This window comes from Odontomachus brunneus, unplaced genomic scaffold (assembly GCF_010583005.1).
Source record: "Odontomachus brunneus isolate Ranch 3 - 2012 unplaced genomic scaffold, Obru_v1 Obru_scaffold_104, whole genome shotgun sequence".
In the NCBI taxonomy this organism is placed as follows: Eukaryota; Metazoa; Arthropoda; class Insecta; order Hymenoptera; family Formicidae; genus Odontomachus; species Odontomachus brunneus.
In genome coordinates, this window is record NW_022639554.1 from 674,947 (window position 1) to 695,879 (window position 20,933).

General features: G+C 36.4%; 1 protein-coding gene, 1 long non-coding RNA gene and 1 other non-coding gene across 7 annotated transcripts in view; 2 read left to right on the top strand and 1 right to left on the bottom strand.

Annotated features, from left to right (window-relative positions):
* The window catches only part of LOC116849018 (protein PIH1D3), a 41,449-nt gene that overhangs the window by 741 nt on the left and 19,775 nt on the right, over positions 1-20,933 (top strand). The window contains exons 2-5 of one of the 5 annotated variants that reach the window (XM_032825729.1): positions 1,044-1,285; positions 4,261-4,466; positions 4,961-5,088; positions 5,341-5,522. In XM_032825729.1, coding sequence (XP_032681620.1) covers positions 1,099-1,285; positions 4,261-4,466; positions 4,961-5,088; positions 5,341-5,470 — 651 coding nt within the window. In that variant the 5' untranslated portion in view covers positions 1,044-1,098 and the 3' untranslated portion in view covers positions 5,471-5,522. Of the gene's footprint in view, positions 1-995; positions 1,286-4,260; positions 4,467-4,960; positions 5,089-5,340; positions 5,938-20,933 lie in introns of those variants that run through there. The other 4 variants (XM_032825727.1, XM_032825728.1, XM_032825730.1 and 1 more) reach the window with 4 other exon arrangements.
* On the bottom strand, positions 1,197-4,998 carry LOC116849019. The gene is made up of 3 exons (XR_004379052.1): positions 4,800-4,998; positions 4,282-4,519; positions 1,197-1,624 (listed from the first exon to the last, which is right to left on the bottom strand). It is a non-coding gene; the product is annotated as an uncharacterized LOC116849019 (long non-coding RNA).
* On the top strand, positions 15,929-16,001 carry Trnat-ugu. Its single transcript has one exon. It is a non-coding gene; the product is annotated as a tRNA-Thr (tRNA).

Below are 20,933 nucleotides of genomic sequence, written 5' to 3' on the forward strand. Positions count from 1 at the left end.
ATATATATATATATATATATATATATATATATATATATATATATATATTTATTTATTCCGCGTATTATAGATGAGCTTTTGTGTTGTATTGTTAGATGTATTTTTAATGGCGCATCAAGAAGGCTAATTATAAATCTACTATTTATCAACTAAAATTACAATTCTATACATTTATTTCTTTATATAATTATCACTGTTAGTTTGAAATGAAATTGAGATAAATATATGTATATAATATTATAAATAAGAAAAAGTATTATTCTTTTATTTCTTTGATAAATGTTTTACTTGCATTTAATGCATTAGTTTATCTAATAAATATGTATATATAATAAAAAAAGATATACAAATATTTAAATATGCGTATTATATTTTTTTAATATTACTGTAAATTACTTTTTACCTCAATAGAGTTTGAAAACAAAATAGTGAATAATTCTGAAATTTGTATATAAACGTAGTTTGACAATTAAAATTAAAAATGTTGCTCCATGATATAATATAATGAATAAGTTAAAAATTTCAACTTTTATTGAAAATATCTCAGCTTTCGAATGATCAATTTACTTATAATTGCGGCAATAATAGACCATATTTAAATTTATATATGTCCCAGATAGCACAAGATCTCTAGAGGATGTTCTGGGAACGTTCTCAGGACGTAGGACGTTCTCAGAATGTCTTTAGGATGTTCTGTAGAGATCTGTGCTGCTTGGGTAATGCAAGTGAGCAAATTACTTGACTGCAGTAGATTATTTTTTCTCACGGTCCGTGAATAATCGATTGTGGCTGGTTAGTTTTCTTACTCCTCAAGTCTTACTGCTATTAAAGTCTATCTTTCCGTGTACTACAGCCCTACCTCTTGTGTTCCATTAGCCCCGTTGAACTGTTTCCGAGCTTCAATCACCGGGAAGCCATCGAGGCGATCGACGATCCGACCTCGGCCGCCAAAATATGCGGTCGTGGCAGAGCGCGACGGTCGTCGGACATGTTGATGCGAATTGAAAAAAATTGCCGGCCACGAGTGCGATGACATTTTTCAGGCGAGGTCGCGTCGAATCGGCCGCCTTTATCGGGGGAGGGCAGCGCGTCGTCGTCATGGCGACGCCGATTTGTTGGCGAGGATTCCGCGCAGAGTTGTGTGGCGAGAGCTGTCTTTCGCGGCTCGCGATGGACGGTTGTTTCGGCCCGCGGGATTTAGAGGCGCTGCAGAATTTGATCTGCCCGCCGGAGAATGACCCCGACACCGAGGACGATTTACCGCAGGCGGGCGCGAGGAAGTTGGGTGAGTTCGGCGTTTACAGCTGATCCATTATGGAAATGGGACGGGATTTTGTTTGAAACATCTCGCGCTTCCGCGCGTGTGCACGCCCTCGCGCCCGGCAATTTCCGATATAATTCTGCATCGAGTTTTCGTCCCGTCCGGACGATTTTCGTCGGTGCCGTTGCGTTTAACTCGACGCGCTTCATCCGGGGATATTATCTGGCCGGCCAAAGAACGGCGATGCCGGGCCGATGGCGACAGAGTGATGGCGGCGGCGGCTTCGATGAAATCACTATCGCACGATTTCATGCCTCTTTACATGTATGCTGACCGACACGCTTCAAGGGTCCATATAAAACTCTGAAAAAAGCGTATTTTCGGGAATTAATTTTGCGAAAATTGATCAACTGAAGGTTTTTAAACATTGTATATTAATTAAGTAATTACTAAACTTTATATTACTATTTTTGTTATTTAGCAAAATCTATAGATAAATATACAGCATGTGGCAGGTGTGAACTTATGACTGTAAAAAATATCGCTGTGATCGACGCGGAGGATAATGCCGGTGACCTGAAAAGATCAGAAAACGAAAAAGTTTTTTAAATAATATGCTTGTAGTTGGGGAATGAACCTTTTTTAATAGTGCAAAATAACAAAAAGACACGAAATATTCAATCTTTAAACAGCTATTGTTTCTGCAATTTTGGTTCCACAGCTTAAAATTTAGATCCATCATCAAAATGACTTTAATTATATAGTAATTAATGTACTAAGAACTTAAATATGTGATTAAAGTCATTTTGGCTTATTGAAAAATATATAAAAATCGTAAAAAAAGAAAGATGATATAAGTGTATTACTATGAGGTTAAATCGTGCTTGTGCATTGGAAGATTTACTCAGTGAGTTGACTGATCATTGATCGCATTTGTAATTTTCTTGATCAGAATCGATAAAGCACCTTTCGCGATATAAATGCCAAATACCCGAGAAAAAGGTCCGAATTTAGGGTCTTAGCTGGGTGAAAGGTATAAGAGCACCCTTTCAGTGTAACCGCCTATTCAAGCGTAACATTCAAGCTAAAGGTATGTGACTGAGCCACGCGGAAAAAAGAATAATTCACTGGAAAAAAGGAATATAGAACAAGTAAGGAAATATTTTTATTGTTAAAATTTTAAGATCAAACCAATCTGGCATTACCGCAGTTCCCAAATGTGATATTTTACATTTCGAAAGGTGCTTTACTGATTCTGATCAAGAAAATTACAGAAGCGATAAATGATAGGGTCCCTTGTGAGCTTGCCGGTTAGCATGCATTGTCGGAAGGCATGCTGATCGACAGTTCGGTTCACCGCATGAAAAAAGAAAACAATTCCAGATCTTCTTTTGTGTGTGCTGCGAACATTTAAATTAAAACGATTGATGAGATACAATTTGGTTTGGGAGATCGGCACGAATTCTTGCTCACACAATTGGTATGCAAATGATCCCGCTGAAACAAAAGGTACAGCCGACGACGCGGAATTACACGGCATGCTTGATTTGCACGGCGTCGTATCAATTCCAATGAAACGCCATTGAAATTGCGGCTGCGACCGTCCACTGAAAATCGTCAAACGCAGCAGCGCGCAGCCGGCGGCATTAATCGCGCGCGCGCCGCGGGTTTTACGCAAATTTTACACTCGCCGCTCATAAAGTCGTTGCATTATGCAGCGCGCGTGCAATACCTCACCGGCGATATACGGACGACTCGTTGTAAATTGTGCAGTTGTCATAATTCCAATAAGACGTTACCGCTCCCGCACGGTGCAACCGGTGATAATTGTAAATCATCGCGCTAATCGTACATACTATGAGACGAATTAAAGGAAGAGTCGCAGTGCCGCGCTTTCAAACGCGTCATCGTACGTCGCATCTCCGCGATACGCAGCCGTTATAAATCACGCACGGACGGGGCGGTGATCCAAGCGCGGGAAAGCTTCCGACGAGTCTATAATTAGCGACGGAATTATTGATCCGCGACAAGATTTTATACACCTTAAGTGAGGGAGATTGCGGAAGACTCTTGGACACTCACTGATATGTGTGTGTGAATGTGCATCCGTAAGCGTAATGCAATGCAGAAGAAAATTATCCGTAGAACTACTACTTGATAGAACTGTTCTCTAAAGAAATGTTCTAATTAAAAGAGAATAAATGTAAGAATATTAAAATAAAATAATTGTCGTTATATACTTAATGTGTATTACTTATTTGTAAGTAAAATAATAATACAAAACAAAAGTTGTATGAAGATACTAGTTGGTAGAACCGTTCTATGAAAAGAAACGTTTTAATTAAAAAAGAAAATATGAAAATATTATATAAAATAGAATATGTTATTAAATTTACAGATACATTTATACTGAGAGAAGGCATATCTAAGAAATAAAAAATATTTATTCGGTGGATACTAATAACGTATTTTTTTACTCAATATATTGTTTTACTCTTGTCCTAATATAAAATATTTTTCAATATACTTTTTTTAAAATACTCTTCTTCAAAATATACTCTTTTTTTAAAACTTCAACTGTTTATGAAAGCAATTGTTTATTTTATTTAAATAAAAGAATTTAGATTTAAGTTAGAATATTTGGAATTTAAACATGTTATTGTTTTAGCACCACCTAAATAAATGTTTTTTTATTTCTTAAGTATTTTTTTCTTTCAGTGTATGCATGCGTATCTGTAAATGTAGTATAATACAGAAGAAAATGATTTATAAAAATATTAATTAATATAACTGTTCTATAAGAAAACATTCTAATTGGAAAAGAATAAGTGTAAAAACACTGAAATAAAATATAGTTGTTGCATTTATCGATAGACACGCATTTGTAGATGTAATTCTGATTCTTCAAACGTCTTCTCGCAAAATGTGTAATGAGAGACAGCGATTTTCGAGCTTTGACGATTAGCAGAATCCGAGTGTAATCATGATTTTTGTTTCAGGACCGGGTAATATCGGTGTACCTTCAATCGATGCTCCTCAGACCCACTCAGGACCTCACGCGCCGCTGCGTGGTGTGAATGATGATATCTGGCACCCCTCGGAAGCGATTGACGCTCAGAACACGCAGGATTACGACCCCCGAACGGTGCCCGAGTACGAGATGAAGTTTAAGCAAGCGGTGACAGCAGAGGATGTTTACCTGGGGGTATGCTGCGTATCACTTTCCTCTTTATCGCCAAAAGTTGAGACGAAGAAGTTCTGAAGAGAAAGTTACAAGTAGCAATCGTCGCTTGATAATTCGTGCGCGTCGTATTCTCAAGTTAACTCGAAACGATTTAACGTTAAGTGTGGATATCTAATTTTACGTTTCAACAACAGAATCGCGCTTACTATTATAACATGAGATATAATATGCGGTGATCAATTCGTTTAATTTAGCGAAAAGAATTCTTGTCTTGTAATACTTCTTATCAAAGAGACTTCGGTCGGCGAAAAATGTCACTCTGAGAAACGAAACCGTTAACGAAGAAATACGTACTGAATTAATAGAACGGTGTAACGCGAAGGGAACTTCTTATTCTCTCTTTCTCGAGTCAGCTGCGCCGCGGGGTGCGCGGCGAAAGACGTTTCTTTCCGGTCGACACGTTACGTGTAAATCGCTCGGCAGGCGGTCTTGAAGGCGGACGAATTGTTATTTAGATGGGCTTTAAAACGCCGAGCACGGCGTCCTGCGAGTGGCTGTCAGTGCTGGTGAAATTGCCGCGGGAAACGCGGGAAAAAGTGGAGCTCTCCGTGGAATCTGAGGCGATCGACGTGCGCAGCTCAAGGTGAGACGACCACCACGACGGATTTATCGTGGTAATCTGTAAGAGAAAGAGAGAGAGAAAGGGGGTGAGTGTGAGATAGTGAAACAGAATGAGAGAGAGAGAAAGAGAGAAAGAAAAAAAGAGAAAGATAGCGAACGAGCGCGGGGGAAAGCGCGGAGTCCGCGTTGATTCCGACGCACGTCTCTAGTTCCTTTGACAATTTTACGAGGCCGTAAATCTGCCAGGCGCGTAAAGCCACTCACGATTTTCCAGATATCGGCTGCACCTACCGACGCCTCACCCGGTGGATCCCAATGCGTCCTCGGCCAAGTGGCACAACGACACCTGTACCTTGGAGATCAGCCTAAGGCTCACGCGCGAGTTGGATAACATAAACTTTTGATTCGACCAGTCATCACGCTCGACCGTCTCACCATCGTATACCGAATGTCGAAGTAAGTTCTAGCAGTTCCATTGTCCTCGTTGGCCCGATTGGCGTAGCGAGGTAAGACGGCGCGTTTTCGCGCGATTAAATTTCGCCGACGGGTCCGTCGACGAGCTCGAAATCAATTTCTCCTTGGGAGATACGTCGACGTCGGTGCCACGTCGTTCTGCAATTTTTCATATCAAATATATTCCCGATTAATCGGGTGAAATAAAACAAATTCCGTTATATATTGCGAGAGACAGGCGTTTGCACGTGGAAACATGTTCGATATGTGTGAATATGTTGACAAAAAAATCGAATCCAAGTCTCAGGGTTATGTAAATTTCGTCGCGCAAACTGCTGTTGAGTCAAACTGAACGAAAATCGAGGTCCACAATCTGATACCGGAATTTCAAATGCAAAATTTAGTTAACGAAACTAAAACATAGCTGTACGTATGAGATACGAATGTATTCTTTCAATTATCAAAAGATTGATTGAGTTTAGTTAACGAAAATAAAACATAGCTGTATGTATCATACGAATGTTTTTTCAATTATCAAAAAACTGATTCAACTGTATAATATATATTTCAATCTCTGGTGGAATGTCAAGTAAATTACATGACCCATACGCGTTAGGTCGGTTTCACGATTATCTTGACTTGAATCTCACTGCATTGTCTCATGTCTCACTTCCAAAGTAAATTTTGAACATATTTTGCATAAACGAGACATTAAAAAGGACACCAAACTTTTTCTAAAGAAACTGAGGCATTGAGGCACTGATCTTTTTTTGAACGGTGTAGTCGAGTGTATAATGTAGGTGTTTCTTTCTCAATCATTAAAAGATTCATCTAACTGTATAACATGAGCAATTCTATCTCTGGTAAAAGATTAAGTACACTAGACGATCAATACAGCTAATAATATATTGGGTTACTATATTAGAACTTCACGATCGCCTCACTGAATTACCAAACTAAATTTTAAACATATTTTGCATAAATAAGAGATCAAAAGAGTAGCAAATATTTTCTGGAAAAATCGAAGCAGTTGATAAGACACTAATCTTTTTTTAACGTAGAGAGTTGTATATATAGATATTTTTTTAATTATTAAAAGGTTGATTTAAATATATAAAACAAGTAATCCCATTTCTGGTAGAAGATTAAGTACATTAGGTGATCGATACGACCAATGTGTTGGGTTAGCTTCGCAATCGGCTCACTGAACTACCAAACTAAATTTTGAACATATTTTGTATAAACAAAAGATCAAAAGGACAAATCTTTTCTGGAAAAATCAAGACAGTTGATAAAACATTAATCTTTTTTTAGCGCGTAGAGAGTCGTATATATATTGTTTAAATTATTAACAGGTTGATTTACAATATGATAAATATATAAAACAAATAATCTCTCTCATCACTGGTGTGGAAAGTTATGTAAATCAGACGACCAGTAATATTTTGGATTAACTTTATGATCGCCTTATTGCTTCTGTTTTGCACAAATAAGCGATTAAGGGAACGCCAGACCTGTTCTGAAAGGCAAATGAAGGCAAATTGAAAACAAAGCAAATCCTGAAATTGAGGTTATTTTAACTCGATCCGAGTTGTCTCGACTGATCTTTTTTCATAGTGTACTTTCATGCGGATGCTAGAAATATGCACAGCCTCCACGCGCGCTAACGCGTTTTATAATCATCGCGTGAGACTCGTCTTCGGGGTTGGCATAACAGAGACATTTATCGCGTTCCGTTATATCCTGATGATGAATTTTTCTGTGGAGTCACGCGCGTCTCGCGCGTGCAACGCGGCGTAATTGACGACAAAATCGTATTTGCATTTTGTGTAATGTCACGTCCTTGATTACGCCGCGCTCGCGAGCTCGTTACGCGATGCTAATTTACCCGCGACGTGCAAATAGCAAATTGCGCCCGTAATCGTCGTGCGGATCGTCGGTCTCGTGGCGCGCCGTGCCGCCGTCACGTCGGATATCGCGAGCGTTGTTCGTCGCGCAAGAAGCGTCAGTAACATCCACCGTCCTGGAGTATGGACAATCGGCACGTGGCTAATGGCACGCTGTTTCGTCAGATGGACCAGGACGATCGCGGGAGAACGATACCGCGGCGTCTGGGTCCCGAGATTGGCGCGGATGCTGCCTGCGGAAGAGCCATGGAGGTCGCGTCGCTGCGGCATGCACGCGGACACCATCATTCTACTGCTAAGAAAAGCGATTACTCAGTTTACTTTCCCTCTCATAAGCAATGGTTACCTTCAACAAATAATATTTTCCTCACAATAGTCTTCAAACATATATACTGAGAAAAAATATCTAAAAATTAACAAATATTTATTAGGTGAAAGTACCATTAATATATTTATTTAAATCAAAATTCTTTTCATTTAAACTGAGTATTGTTTACTTGGTTTAAGTAAACAATATTCGGTCAACAAATAATATTTTCTTCACAACAGTCTTCAAACATATACACTGAGAAAGAAATATCTGAAAATTAACAAATATTTATTAATAATATCTGAAAATTAACAAATATTTATTAACAAATATTTACTAGGTGAGAGTACCATTAACATATTTATTTAAATCAAAATTCTTTTCATTTAAACTGACAAGGAAACCCACACAAGTGTTTACCTCCGATTTTTATGAACTTGTAATATATCGTATTTTCGATCAAAATAACAGATATGTTTTTTATTATAAGTGCACTTTCGCAAGTTTAGGGGGTGAAATATCCCTTTGAAGGAAATCGGTTTTTTTCATTCGAAGGGAATATAATGAAAACTTAATATTCCCCCACCACTTCTTCTTATTATAGTTATTAAAATAATTTCTGTAAAGTACTCTTCAAACCATTCAACTTTTATTCAAAATATTTTTTTCAATCTCTTATAGTTTTCATTATATTCCCTTTGAATAAAAAAAACCGATTTTATTCAAAGAGGTATTTCACTCCCTAAACTTGCAAAAAGGTACATATAATAAAAAACGTACCTGTTATTTTGATTTAAAGTATAACATATTACAAATTCATAAAAATCGGAGGTAGACACTTGTGTGAGTTTCTTTGTGAGTATTGTTTACTTGGTTAGTAAACAATATTCGGTTTAAATGAAGAGAATTTTGATTTAAGTAAATATGTTAATAGTACCCATATAATAAGTATTTGTTAATTTAAAAATTTTTTTCTCAACATACTCAACGTACATTTTAGAGAAGCTCATTATTACGTACTCGGAAGAAGAATTTATTCTCTTTACAAGAATATTGTAAAACTTCATCAAAGAAAAAGTTAGCTCGACTCTATATGGCAAGTAAACTGAACTTTTATTTTAATTTAATACACTGAGAAAACAATACTTGTCAATTTCTTTGTAAGAAACGAAGTTTATTCATAGAAATAAACTTTTTTTCACAGAAAGAAATAGACTTTATATCCCATAAATGAATTTACAGTGAAATATTTTTTCTCAATGTATTCTTAGTTGAAATGCTGGAACTAGGACTCAAGAGGCACTTTGAGTAAATTTGATACTTACAATGAACTTACGACAATTTTGCACATATATAAACTTATGAAATACTCGAAACAAGCAGCATTTACTTGAATATAGTATGTACTTTTCTGTGCGTGCGAGAGAAAGAATACACGGAGAGGATCTTATATTATTTACTATCAGTTTTATTCCTTACTATTAGCTTTATTCTATAATTATAAAATATAATTATGAAATTACTAGAGCAATTACTATTGAATTGGTGCATAAAATTTATCATTTTTCTATTAAATTTTCTTAAAAAGTTCTGATATTATATACATAAAAACTAAATAATAGAAAGTCCTCATTAGATATCTAAAAATGCCTAGTCGATGTTCGTTTTATTTGGACAATTTATTAATCCTTTGAGATTGGATAATTTCGTTTTCTGTTTTATTTGACAAACACAAAAACTTTTTCACGAACTTGGTAATTTTGTAATTACTATAGAATATACTGTAAAATTACTATAAAATTTTACACACACACAACCACACAGAAGGAATATATCAACATTCTGCCTCAATTTATTATCTTCTCACTCATATGCGCTGCTTATATTTCAAGGACTGAAGTGCTCTAAATTTCTTGGAGGAGAATCTCATTCAAAACGAGTATAAAGTGGCAGTATTTTCATTCGAAGTGATAGTGAAAATACTGCCACTCGAAATCGCGAGAGTGAATGTTTCATTCAAGTGGATTCCAATTCAATATGAGTGGATATTTCAATTAGTTAAAGTGAATATGTTGCTGTAAGTGAAGTACGCTTCGAGTGAAAATATCCACTCGAATCTTTATTTTAGAGTGAAGAATTTACTCTACATGAATAAAAGATCACTTGAATTCGAAATGATTCGGTGATCATTCTATATTTCGAGTGAGATTTTACTCCAAAAAATATAAAAACTGTTAACTCTGGAACCTCAAACACAAAAAAAAGTTACGTAAACTTTGAACATGAGTAAATTTTATTCAGCGTATTTTCATTTGTCTGTAGCTTTTGTAAAAATGATCAAAATTCAATGCTTAATTTAAAAAGTATCAAGGAATATGAGTCTATTAATGTTTCTGCGACTTGATAAGGTTGAAAAAAATTACAATGATCAAACAAAACACATTTCTTTTAAGAATGCCAACGTTTGAAAGGTCGGTTTGGATAAATTTTACCTATATTTAATGTTGTAAATATTTGATGTTGTAAAAAACTAGTATGTTCCTTAGCATGGTAAGCTTTATGGCGGTTTACTAAGAGAGAAACATGATAGAATTTAAAAAAATTTAAATGAATAAGCATAATATTATTCTCTCCATGTATGTTCTCGCATTTCCTTCTGTTTTCACGAGAGCAATAAGGAGGATGCTCGGGTATCATGAAGTACAGAGAGTTTCATCAGACCCTTCTGTCTTCTCCAGAAGACACTTCCAAAGTTCGGTCGTCGGTCTCGTCATCTCACGAGATATCCGAGACCACGTCGCGTTTTCGCTCGACTATTCGCTAACAACGGCATTGTAGTATCACGATTACACGAACGCACGCGAAATGTGTAAATACTCCACTACCGGAATTAATTATAATAATTAATAATTACAGCTCACTAATAGAGCAATGCAATTAATACGCATACTGTGCGTGAACTGTGAATTCTGCTTGCGCTGTAATTAATCGTAACAATTATAATTAATACGCGGACGGTGCGGTCCGTGAATAACGGGACGTCGTTACTCTCTGTTACGACGGGGCATGGTGACGTTTATAACGTTGTGCGTTCGTTGCAGTGCCGTTGTGAGGTGCAAAAGTGAGCAGGCGTCTCCCAGTGAAAGCGCAAGGTGTTAGTTAAACGAAGGCGCGCCTTCGCGCGTTTGTAACGCGCGGCGAACAAATGCTCTCGCGTCTCTCGAGTAGAGCTCTAAATAATAAGAGAAGCGCAATCGGTTATTCGTTCGCTGATTGATTTGATTGCGACCACCAATCAAAACCGTAAGTGTTGGTCCCGCAGCCTTTGTGCAAACTAATCGCAACCGGCGTATTATGAGTGAGAAAAAATGATTTTTTATTCGCTCATATCAATTATCAATTAAGCGGTCTTTAATTAAATTCGTTGAAATCAGTTAAACATTTTTCGGCTGATTTTGCTTGGATCGGTCGTTAATTAGTTGAACTGAAACACTTTATTCAAATTAATTATTAAATTGAGAAAAATTTAATTGATATTTTCACTCTGATCACATAATCTGTAATATCCGTAATGTTTTTTTATCAAAGAAAAACGACCTTGAGACATTCCTGAGACATCTCTGGGACAATATGCATGTTGTCTGGATTCATATCATAATCAGGGTTGTGAATAATTAATTTCTTCTATAATGATTGTATTTAATTATTGATCAATATGAATGATTAATATAACGATTAATACGATTGGTTTCAACAAATTTAATTGAAGATCGTTTAAGTGGCAATATGAACGAAGAAAATAAAAAATATTAACAATTGAACTTAGCAAATTTAATTAAAGATCGTTTAATTGATAATTGATTTCAACAAATTCTATTGAAAATCGTTCGAATGATGATCGGTTTCAACGAATTAAAGACCATCCAATTGACGATTAATATGAGGGAAGGGAATTTTAGGTCGTTCAGTTAACTGAACTTGTTAAATTTAATTAAAAGCTGCTTATGCTGCAGTTCTAAGCAAATATACGAGTAAATCGTAAAATCGTAAAGTCGTAGCTTGCGAAAAAATAAAAAAAATTGTAGATATTTATGAGTTATCATATGATATACGGTCCGCATAGAATTGCAGATCTACTAATAAGTTGTTACGACTCTTACGAGAACAAGTTACGAGTTTTACGATTTTGTCTAGAATTGCAGTATTAATTGACGATTGAGTAAATTCAATCGATTTAATCGAAGATTTCGAAGTCATTGCGTCAGTCTAACCTTGTGGAAAGTATTATTAAACAACATTGTTTTCTTTAACAAATTGTTTGGTGATACTTATCACATAAAGTAGTAATAGTTATCAAGCCTTGGTAACAGATACCAAGCCTTGATAACACACTGAGAGAAAAATGTTTGGTATTTACAATTATAATCATATAGAGAAATAATTACTATAAGTAATGGTCAAGACAACCAATTTTAATTAGTCAATTGTATTATAATTTTAGTGATAATAATCTTATATGCATATTACTACTACTTCTATCTTCTACTACTACTACTATCTTCGTGTTGGAACAACTAAAAAATATAGTTGAGGCCCAATTTGACACAAACTATATTTCTTAGTTGTTCCACACGAAGATAGTAGTAGTAACATGCATATAAGATTATTATCACTAAAATTATAATACAATTAACTAATTAAAATTAGTTGTCTTGACCATTACTTATAGTAATTATTTCTCTATATGATTATAATTGTAAATACCAAACATTTTTCTCTTCAGTGCAGATATCAAGTTTTGCAAAGCTATCTGCTGATGCTTACCAAATTATTTATTTATAATATTAACTAAATGTTAAGTTGAAACTGTTTTACCAAAGCATTTCGTAATTATCCAGACTGGTTGAATAATACTAAGTCTTTTTTTCAGTGTATGGAAATCGACACGTCGACGTTTTACGCGCGATTACGTCCGTTCGATGAAATCGACGTGTTTGGACTGTCGCGCACGAAACGAGTAGTGCACGTTTCATTCGTAATCAGCCCAGTCTGGGAACTTAATTAGTCGTTGATCATAGTTCGTTAGCTCTTCCCTGGCCGTTGCCTTCATCTCCGTCGGCCGGGAAGTTTTTAATTCCGAAACGGCCGAGTTAGTTAGCCGTTATTATCGAATAATATTCCACTTCGCGTCTTTCTTCACCTCCGCTCTGTTGCCCTCTCCTCTCCTCTCCTCTCTTCTACTTCCGTGGGGAGGAGAGCATGCCTCCCCTTCCTTTCCGCCGGGAGAGGCCGTTCCGGCGCGTAAAAAGTTACAGCGTCATCAAAAATTACGTTGTGAGACTACGCGCAATTTTTTTTCCACGTAGAGAGAGAGAGAGAGAGAGAGAGAGAGAGAAAGAGACCGTACTCTTCGGAGTCTCGCGAGAAACTGGAAGATGGCCGTAATCTGATAAGATAAATTACCGTCGATTTTTACGAGGTCTCGCAAAATAAAGTCGTTCTGTACAAATTGCGCCTTGAACAACGCCCAATACGCCCGACAACAACGCTAATAATAACGCGCTTCATAATAATGTAATATAATATATGGTATGAAATACAACGATAAATTAACACGCTGAATGTCGCGATGGTAACCGATGCTTTAATACCACGGCGTCTCATTAAGTTACGTATTAAGTGTAATTAATTGCACCTGAAAGATTGATTATATCGGTCAATAGAGAGCCAACGGAACGAAGTAAAAGATATACGCGTCTGGAATTATTACATCTATTTGCTGTATCTTTGGTAATTATCAATCATCAATTAAGCTTTTATGCAATCAACGCGATGGTCGATGTGTTGAAGTACCTATAATTACGAGCGAAATGATAAGTCACGCGTGACAAGGACATTTTTCCTTTTTCCTTTTTACCTCAAAAAATATATAATCTCATTCTTACTGGAACCCTCTTATATAATATAAAGAGAAGATTTTGCTAAAATGAAAAAGAAGATATTCTAACAGCAAAAATGAAAAAGGACTCTAGTTACAAAAGATGCTATTCCTTGTAATCTTATATTCTAACCGGAAACTTTTATTGAAAGAGTATTTCTTTTTTAATAAAGTAGGTCATTAATCGGAGAAATTTACACTGTGAGAGAGAAAAAATATCTAAAAAATAAAAAAAATATTTATTTGCTGGGTTACTAATAACATCTTTACTTTTTTATAAGAGTCTAAAGTTTTAAGAAAATATATATTTTTTTATAAGAAAAGTTTTCCTCTCAGTACAAGAATACATTAGTAAAAGTGTAAATATTTTATTAGTTCTTACTACATAAATATTTTTTGTTTTTTAGATATCTTCTCTCTCTCACACATACAGTGTAAATAAAAAATAAAATTCCTCTGACTTTAAGAATACTGTGCTTTACTTTAAGAGATTCTCCTTTTGATTTTATGAGAATTCTTTTAAGGCCATATATAAGAGAAGATTCCGCTGACGATAAGATTATACTTTTTTGGGTGTAAAGTTTTCAATGAAACTGCGCACGATAATTATATGCTGGCTATAAGCGAGAGTGGAATCCGTCTTTACTTTAATAAAGACGAAAATCTCGACGAAATCGCGACATTTTGTCCGCGCGAACGATTCAATTTGACAGTCGAAGCGTTTATCACGCGACATCACGCGAAAGCGACGAACGAGACCGGCATGAAATTTTACTCTATCCCCGACCGACTCTTAAAGTTTATAGAATGGCCTTGCGCAGTCGGCAGCTTAAGGCAGCTTACGCGCCGCAACGATTTTACAACGAAAAGCACGGGGACGAACTTTTTTTTCGCCAAGTCGCCGTGCTTCTCGCGGATGCGTCCCTCAAGATATGCAAAAGGTACGGCGACTCGTTTACGCGGAACATGAACTGCTATTATGACTGGCTACTCTTTTACCATCTTCATCCTCACGCAGCTGCGAGAGACATCGATAGAAAACGAACCGTGAAAGAGAGAGAGAGAGAAAGAGGGAGGGGGGGGGGTTCGCAACTAAATCTATCTTGCTACCTAAAATCTTACTATATCACAATCTATTTTAACGTTAAATAAAGCGAAAACGAAAATCAGACAACCAGAGTCAAAGTAGGAATAAATTATATCATTAAAATTAAACTTACTTTACTATCTTGGCTCCTGCTGCGCTGTAGAATTCAAGGTTTAACATAGGGCCAAAATTTCGACTAGGATTCTGCGACTGTAAATTCACTGTTGTTTGCTGGAAGTGATCGTAATTAGAGAGCCGGGAGCTGAGCGCCTTTATCGAGTCGAAAAATTCGGGTCGCGGTAAACGGTGATTGTGTGGAAAAAGTACGCGAGGTCTCGGCAGACTCGAGACCCAACTTCGCTAAAATGCGAGGTCTCGGCGAATGCGAAGTACTATAAAATGCGAAATGTCAACACGCAAATGTATGGTGACGGAGCGCGCGCACGCGAGTGTTTCCTTATAAATATGTAATATTAACATAAATATTTAATGTTTATTCTCCCTTACGTGCGGTGACTGCGGAAAGGGAAGGGCCAAAGCGAGGTATTGAGCGAAGTATTTGGGATACTTTTGACTCTCGCAAGGGAAAACCCAAACGGTGTCATTATAAAGTAATATCTTTGCGATGTGACTTTTTTAAATGAGCGATTTACTCTGTCGCGGTGCGATAGTTCGAAGCGATGCTTTCGCTTATCTTTCCTTCCTTCCTCTGTCCCTTCCTTCCTCCTTTTCTCCCTCTCTCTCTCTCTCTCACTCTCTGTCTGTTCCTCTCTCTCTGTCTTTCCTCTCTTTTATCTTTTAAATTACATTACGTAACGTTTTTTGTCTTATTTTGAACGCTATTTGTTTCCTTTCAAAACTAATATTCCACTTCATATAATTATTCATTTGTTAATGAAATCGGAAAGATAAATGAGATTCAAAATTGATAAATGAATTAGATGGAAGCAGTGACATTTACATACTCGGAGCATTTAACGGGCATATCTATATCTTAATTACCTTCATTCGAGAATCTTGGGTATTTTCGCAGATCGGGACTTTTATTTGTTGAAATAAAAGAAAACGAGGTCATATTGTTATTAAAAATAATATTTTTACTTGATGCATTAAATATGATTAAGCTGGTGTCCGGGTTCAGAGTATTGGAAGAAGATTCAGTCGTGAGCCTCCATAGCTCAGGGGTTAGAGCACTGGTCTTGTAAACCAGGGGTCGAGAGTTCAAATCTCTCTGGGGGCAAATTTTTTTTTGCAATTTTTTTACAGAATTACTTGTAAACCATGATCACAACAACATCTTATCACTTATTTCGCGTATAATTTTATAAATATATTGTGTATTATATATTTTATTCTATTCTTTATATATATACCTATAGTATAGTCTACGTATGTAACAGGCGATATCTTTGATAATCTCATCGAACATTTAAAATGAAGATATGATAGGAAAGGCTATGCACAAAGTTGTGAATACGTGTCCAAAATTATCTAAAAAGATAAATCTATTTGAAAAATTAATACGATAACAGTCTCAATGAGGCGCCCGCGCTAGTCCTTCGCGAGAAATAAATGTGTACACAAAAGAATATCATTCTACTGCTAAGAAGAGTGACTCAGCTTATTTATCTCTTTTTTTAAGTAATGGTTATTGTCAGCGAAGTATATTTTCTTGATAATAATTCTAAAATATACTCATCATAAATTTGAGAGAGAAGTTAACTAGCAGACAAAATATTTGAATAATTTTTTTATTAGATATAAAGTTTATTTTAGTGAAATATAATTTATTTATAGTTATATCACACAAATTATACAATAATAAACTATATACCATAATAAATTATACAATAAATGAATAATAAATATATAAATATATAAATTTGTATATATATTCGCAAAAAATCTGTTATTATGTATATTTATTTATTTATTATATATATATCTTTAATAAATAAATAAATATATATATATACATATATATACATTTATTTATATATATATATATATATATATATATATATATATAAACATCTTTGATTTTATTTATTAATTTGGAATAAAACGATATATTTAAGGTTTTTATTAATTCTCAATATCAATTTTTAATAAGTATTTAGTACAATAATATTATATTAATATTAATTAATTATTAATACACATTTATAATTTCTTATTAATTTCTATTAATTTCTAATATTAATATAAATTTCGAACTCGCTTTACTGTTTTGGACCTAATTGATATGAATGAATTACTACTCCTTTCTTCTTTTTTTCAATAATATCACGCCAGTCAGAATTCAGAGAGCCCGTTACGGCCGGAATGCATTTTTAAGCCCGTTTAATGTACTTCCGCGGGACTTAATTAAAGAGCGACAGTTCCTTTCTAATCCGTTAGTCGCAGCTCATAAAACCGGGCTTCTCTATCGTATTGCCACGCGGTGTCGACGTCAACGTTTATTAAGAAACTTCACCTCCGTTCCCTTCCCTTGAGCTATATCGTTGTTTGCGCAACGGTGTTTTACGTGCACGTTCTCGCACATGCACACCGGGGCCGAGTGTGTCGCAGAGAACGCGCGGTTTCTCTCAGTTATGGATTTCCCGCGCGGGTCCTCGGCCAATTCGCAGCTTATTAATTCTTCGCGAAATGATCACCGACTGCGATTGTTTAACGGTGGCGATCAATAAAGGGCGAATTAAACTTCGCGGCTGCAAACAGACGGGCACAATCCAGCTCGTCAATTGATTTCGCGAGCGTGCTTCGGCAGAAATGTCGCTTAATATTTGGCTTTTTATTAGTTTCAGATCCGATTCAATATTGAAGAGAACGGCACGTCAATCCAATTTACGAATGCAGAAGCGGTTTAATTTAGAGGAAAACGCGCGAGTTTTGATCTCTCCTGTAGATATAACGAGAATTATTGTTGGCTGGCCCTGCGCGAAGTACACGGCGGGTATTAAACTTCGCGGAACTTTCGCAATTTAGCATTGAGCTGTTGTGGCCATCGAGAGCGCCTTGAGTGTCTCGCAATCGAGATGTCTCGGCAATATAACACGATGTCGTTCCGGAAGCCGAAATTTCGAATTTGCGTGAGATTGCCGCGACAGACCCGCGCGGTCGAGCAGCCGCTTTCCTCGTCTTTCTCTCCTCTCCTCTCTTCTCCTCCCCTTCGCGTTAATAACTCGAAACTCGACGTCGCTCTTCGCGACTTCATCATCGCGCAAGTTTGCGAAGGAGCCCGCACTGAGAGAAATTATCTGATAAAAAATTAACAAATAGATATTTCTGATCAAAATAGAGATGAATTTTTATATCCGATTAAATTCAGTCGAATACTTTCGATCCTAATGGCATTTCATTAGATGATTTCAAATCCGATTAAAAAATTATGAACCGATATTTCTCATTAATGTTTCCTGATCGGATACAAAAATTCATCGGTATTTTGGAAATATTCGCTTGTTAATTTCTCTCAATGTGAAAAAAGATCTCTCAATGCGCGAAACAGTTTATACCAATCAATAACGTGACCTCACGAGGAGCTTTCTTCGAACACTTCAATAATAACCAAAGAATTTATAATTCTGTAACCAAAGAATTCATAATTCTACGGGGTAGAGCAGTTGACAGACTCTAACAGGAATTGTGAATGTAAGTTATAAAGAGAGAAAGAGAACAGGGAAAGTTTCTTGTTTTAATAACAAATTGCGTTTTATCACTTGTGTTAATAATTCTGGTTGGCTTCGAGTTAATCGTCGATTAGCTTAATTAAAGTTTAGTGAAAGTCGCTTTTAATATGCAATGTAATTCAATTATTTTATGACTGTATAGTCGTCGGAGAAAAGTCACAACCTTTTTATCTCGATAATTTTTAGAATACGCATCCAGTATTCAAAAAAATTTATCTTTCGAGAATTATTAAAAAAATCATTTTTTCTATCGGGTAATGGATGTGGTTTTTGAAATTAATCAGGGTAAAAGTGTTGCAACTTTTCACCTCTACTGATTGAAAAATTCATTTCTGGACATTAAACCAACGCAATGACTGATTACTGATTCCTCGTATCGTTTCCACGTCATTGGGTAATCAATAAATAATAAAGGTCGGTAATAATAATAATAAAGGTCGATAATAATAATAAAGGTCGATAATAATAATAATAATAAAAGTCGATAATGCGTACATGGTTAAGTTAAAATCTTAATTATTCTTGATCAAATCGATATTAAAAATAATATTCAAGTTATCAAAATCGCCTTCAAAAACGTCTAAAATCCTAAAAAATATGAAATAAAAGTAGAAATTTAAAAATATGAAATTATTTTGAATACAATATTCCCACGTACAATTCTTATCCCAATATTTTAACGAAATTAGAAATTAATGCGAAACTTTTTCCACTGAAGTATTCAACTATAATAAATAATTATACTTTTTTTATTACTTATCTTCCTACAATTATATAGTTTATCTTCCTAATTATAGTTTTCTACAGTTATATAATTATATAATTACCTACCTAATTTGTCTTTTTTGCGACTTATAATATTATTAGAACTAGAAGATTGGAATAGGATTGTTACACAAAAATATTGGTTTAAAATTATTTCATATTTTTTAGGGCTTTTATAGTTTTTGAAGGCGGTTTATATTTTTCAAAGGTTCTTATTTCGTATTTTTTAATTATTCACTAAACATTTGTTCCTAAAATCGGTTAAAAGAAGCTTTTTATCGTTAAAAATCGAAATTTCGTCTTATCTCTAGACGTTCTCGGTTGTTTAAGAAAGTAACAACATTACTCATTTGTTTGAACACTTGGACCATGTAACGACAGTAATCTAACAACCACGTAGATAACATACTGAACAAGTTGCAACAAGTCTCATTTAAATGTCCCTGACGATACTCGAGCGAACATATAAATAAACAAACACACGTAAAAGACAAACTAAGAACTCTCCTTTTTCGAGGTCTGTTGATAAAGTCAGTTGAAAATAATAATATAACGCGTTAGTTTTTATGGCACTGCCATAACAACATTGAATCAAGAACATTCACCCCGATCAGTTGCGCCTGCTGACGTTTTTTTTACGATTAGGAAATAACTTGATTATATTGCACGTCACAGCTACTCAGCCGATTACAACCACACAAGTCGCGAACGTAATTCTGCCCTACGTCTGTCACGACGAAAAAATCGAACAGCAACAACACACGTTACGCGCGATAACTCGTAATTTCGTTAGCCCGAGCCGGCCTGGCCAACGTCACCAGGGCGGACTTTACGACCGGGGAAACACCGACTAACAAGAGCGCGCAACATAAAGCGCGCCGCCGTGCGGAGCGAAACTCCGGTGCAGTTCGCATCTCCCTGATATATTCCCAAGATGCGTTGGGACTGGCGTATGCATCCCGGCCAATTATTTTTCCATTTCGCGCGGCCAGCGAGTAGCACACTACCCTCGTTTTCTCTCTGCCAACCCCCTTTCTCTCTCTCTCTCTCTCACTCTCTCTTTCTCACGTGCGCGCGCGCACGCGCCACATTGCGGGCTTTCGTCCGGGATATCATTCAAGAAATGGGAAAGCCATAATGGCCCTCTCTCACCACGCGAACGGCGTCTCGGAAAATTTCAACGAGCGTGTGCACGGTAGCTCGCAATAGCTATCGCGCGCCGCCGTATGGAACCGCGCACGGTGGCGGGAACGAAATTGAAAAGCCCATAAGCCTGCCAAGTGTACCGGGTGAGCCGACCTGATACGGATATCCGCGGATATATCGACGGCGGAATTTATTCGCCGTAAGACGAGACGGGAACGCTCCCGCCCGGGCATCGTTACGTCCTGTTTTTACGCGGCGATATGCATTTCATCGCGGTCCTGGTCGGATGGATAGACGGATGGATCGGCAAGAAGTTTCAAGGCGACTCTCCTCTACCATCGCACCGCGAGTTTCACGATCTCGAAGATCCTCGACACGATATCGTGGGTCTTGCGAATTTTCGCGAGCTTTCTTGCGACCTTTTGACACCGCGACGGTGTGCAAGCAGCGAGAGAGAGTGAGAGAAAGTGAGAGAGAGAATGAGAAAGAGAAAGGGAGAGGCAGAAAGAGAGAGGGGAGAGAGAGAGAGAGAGAGAGAGAGAGAGAGAGAGAGAGAGAGAGAGAGAGAG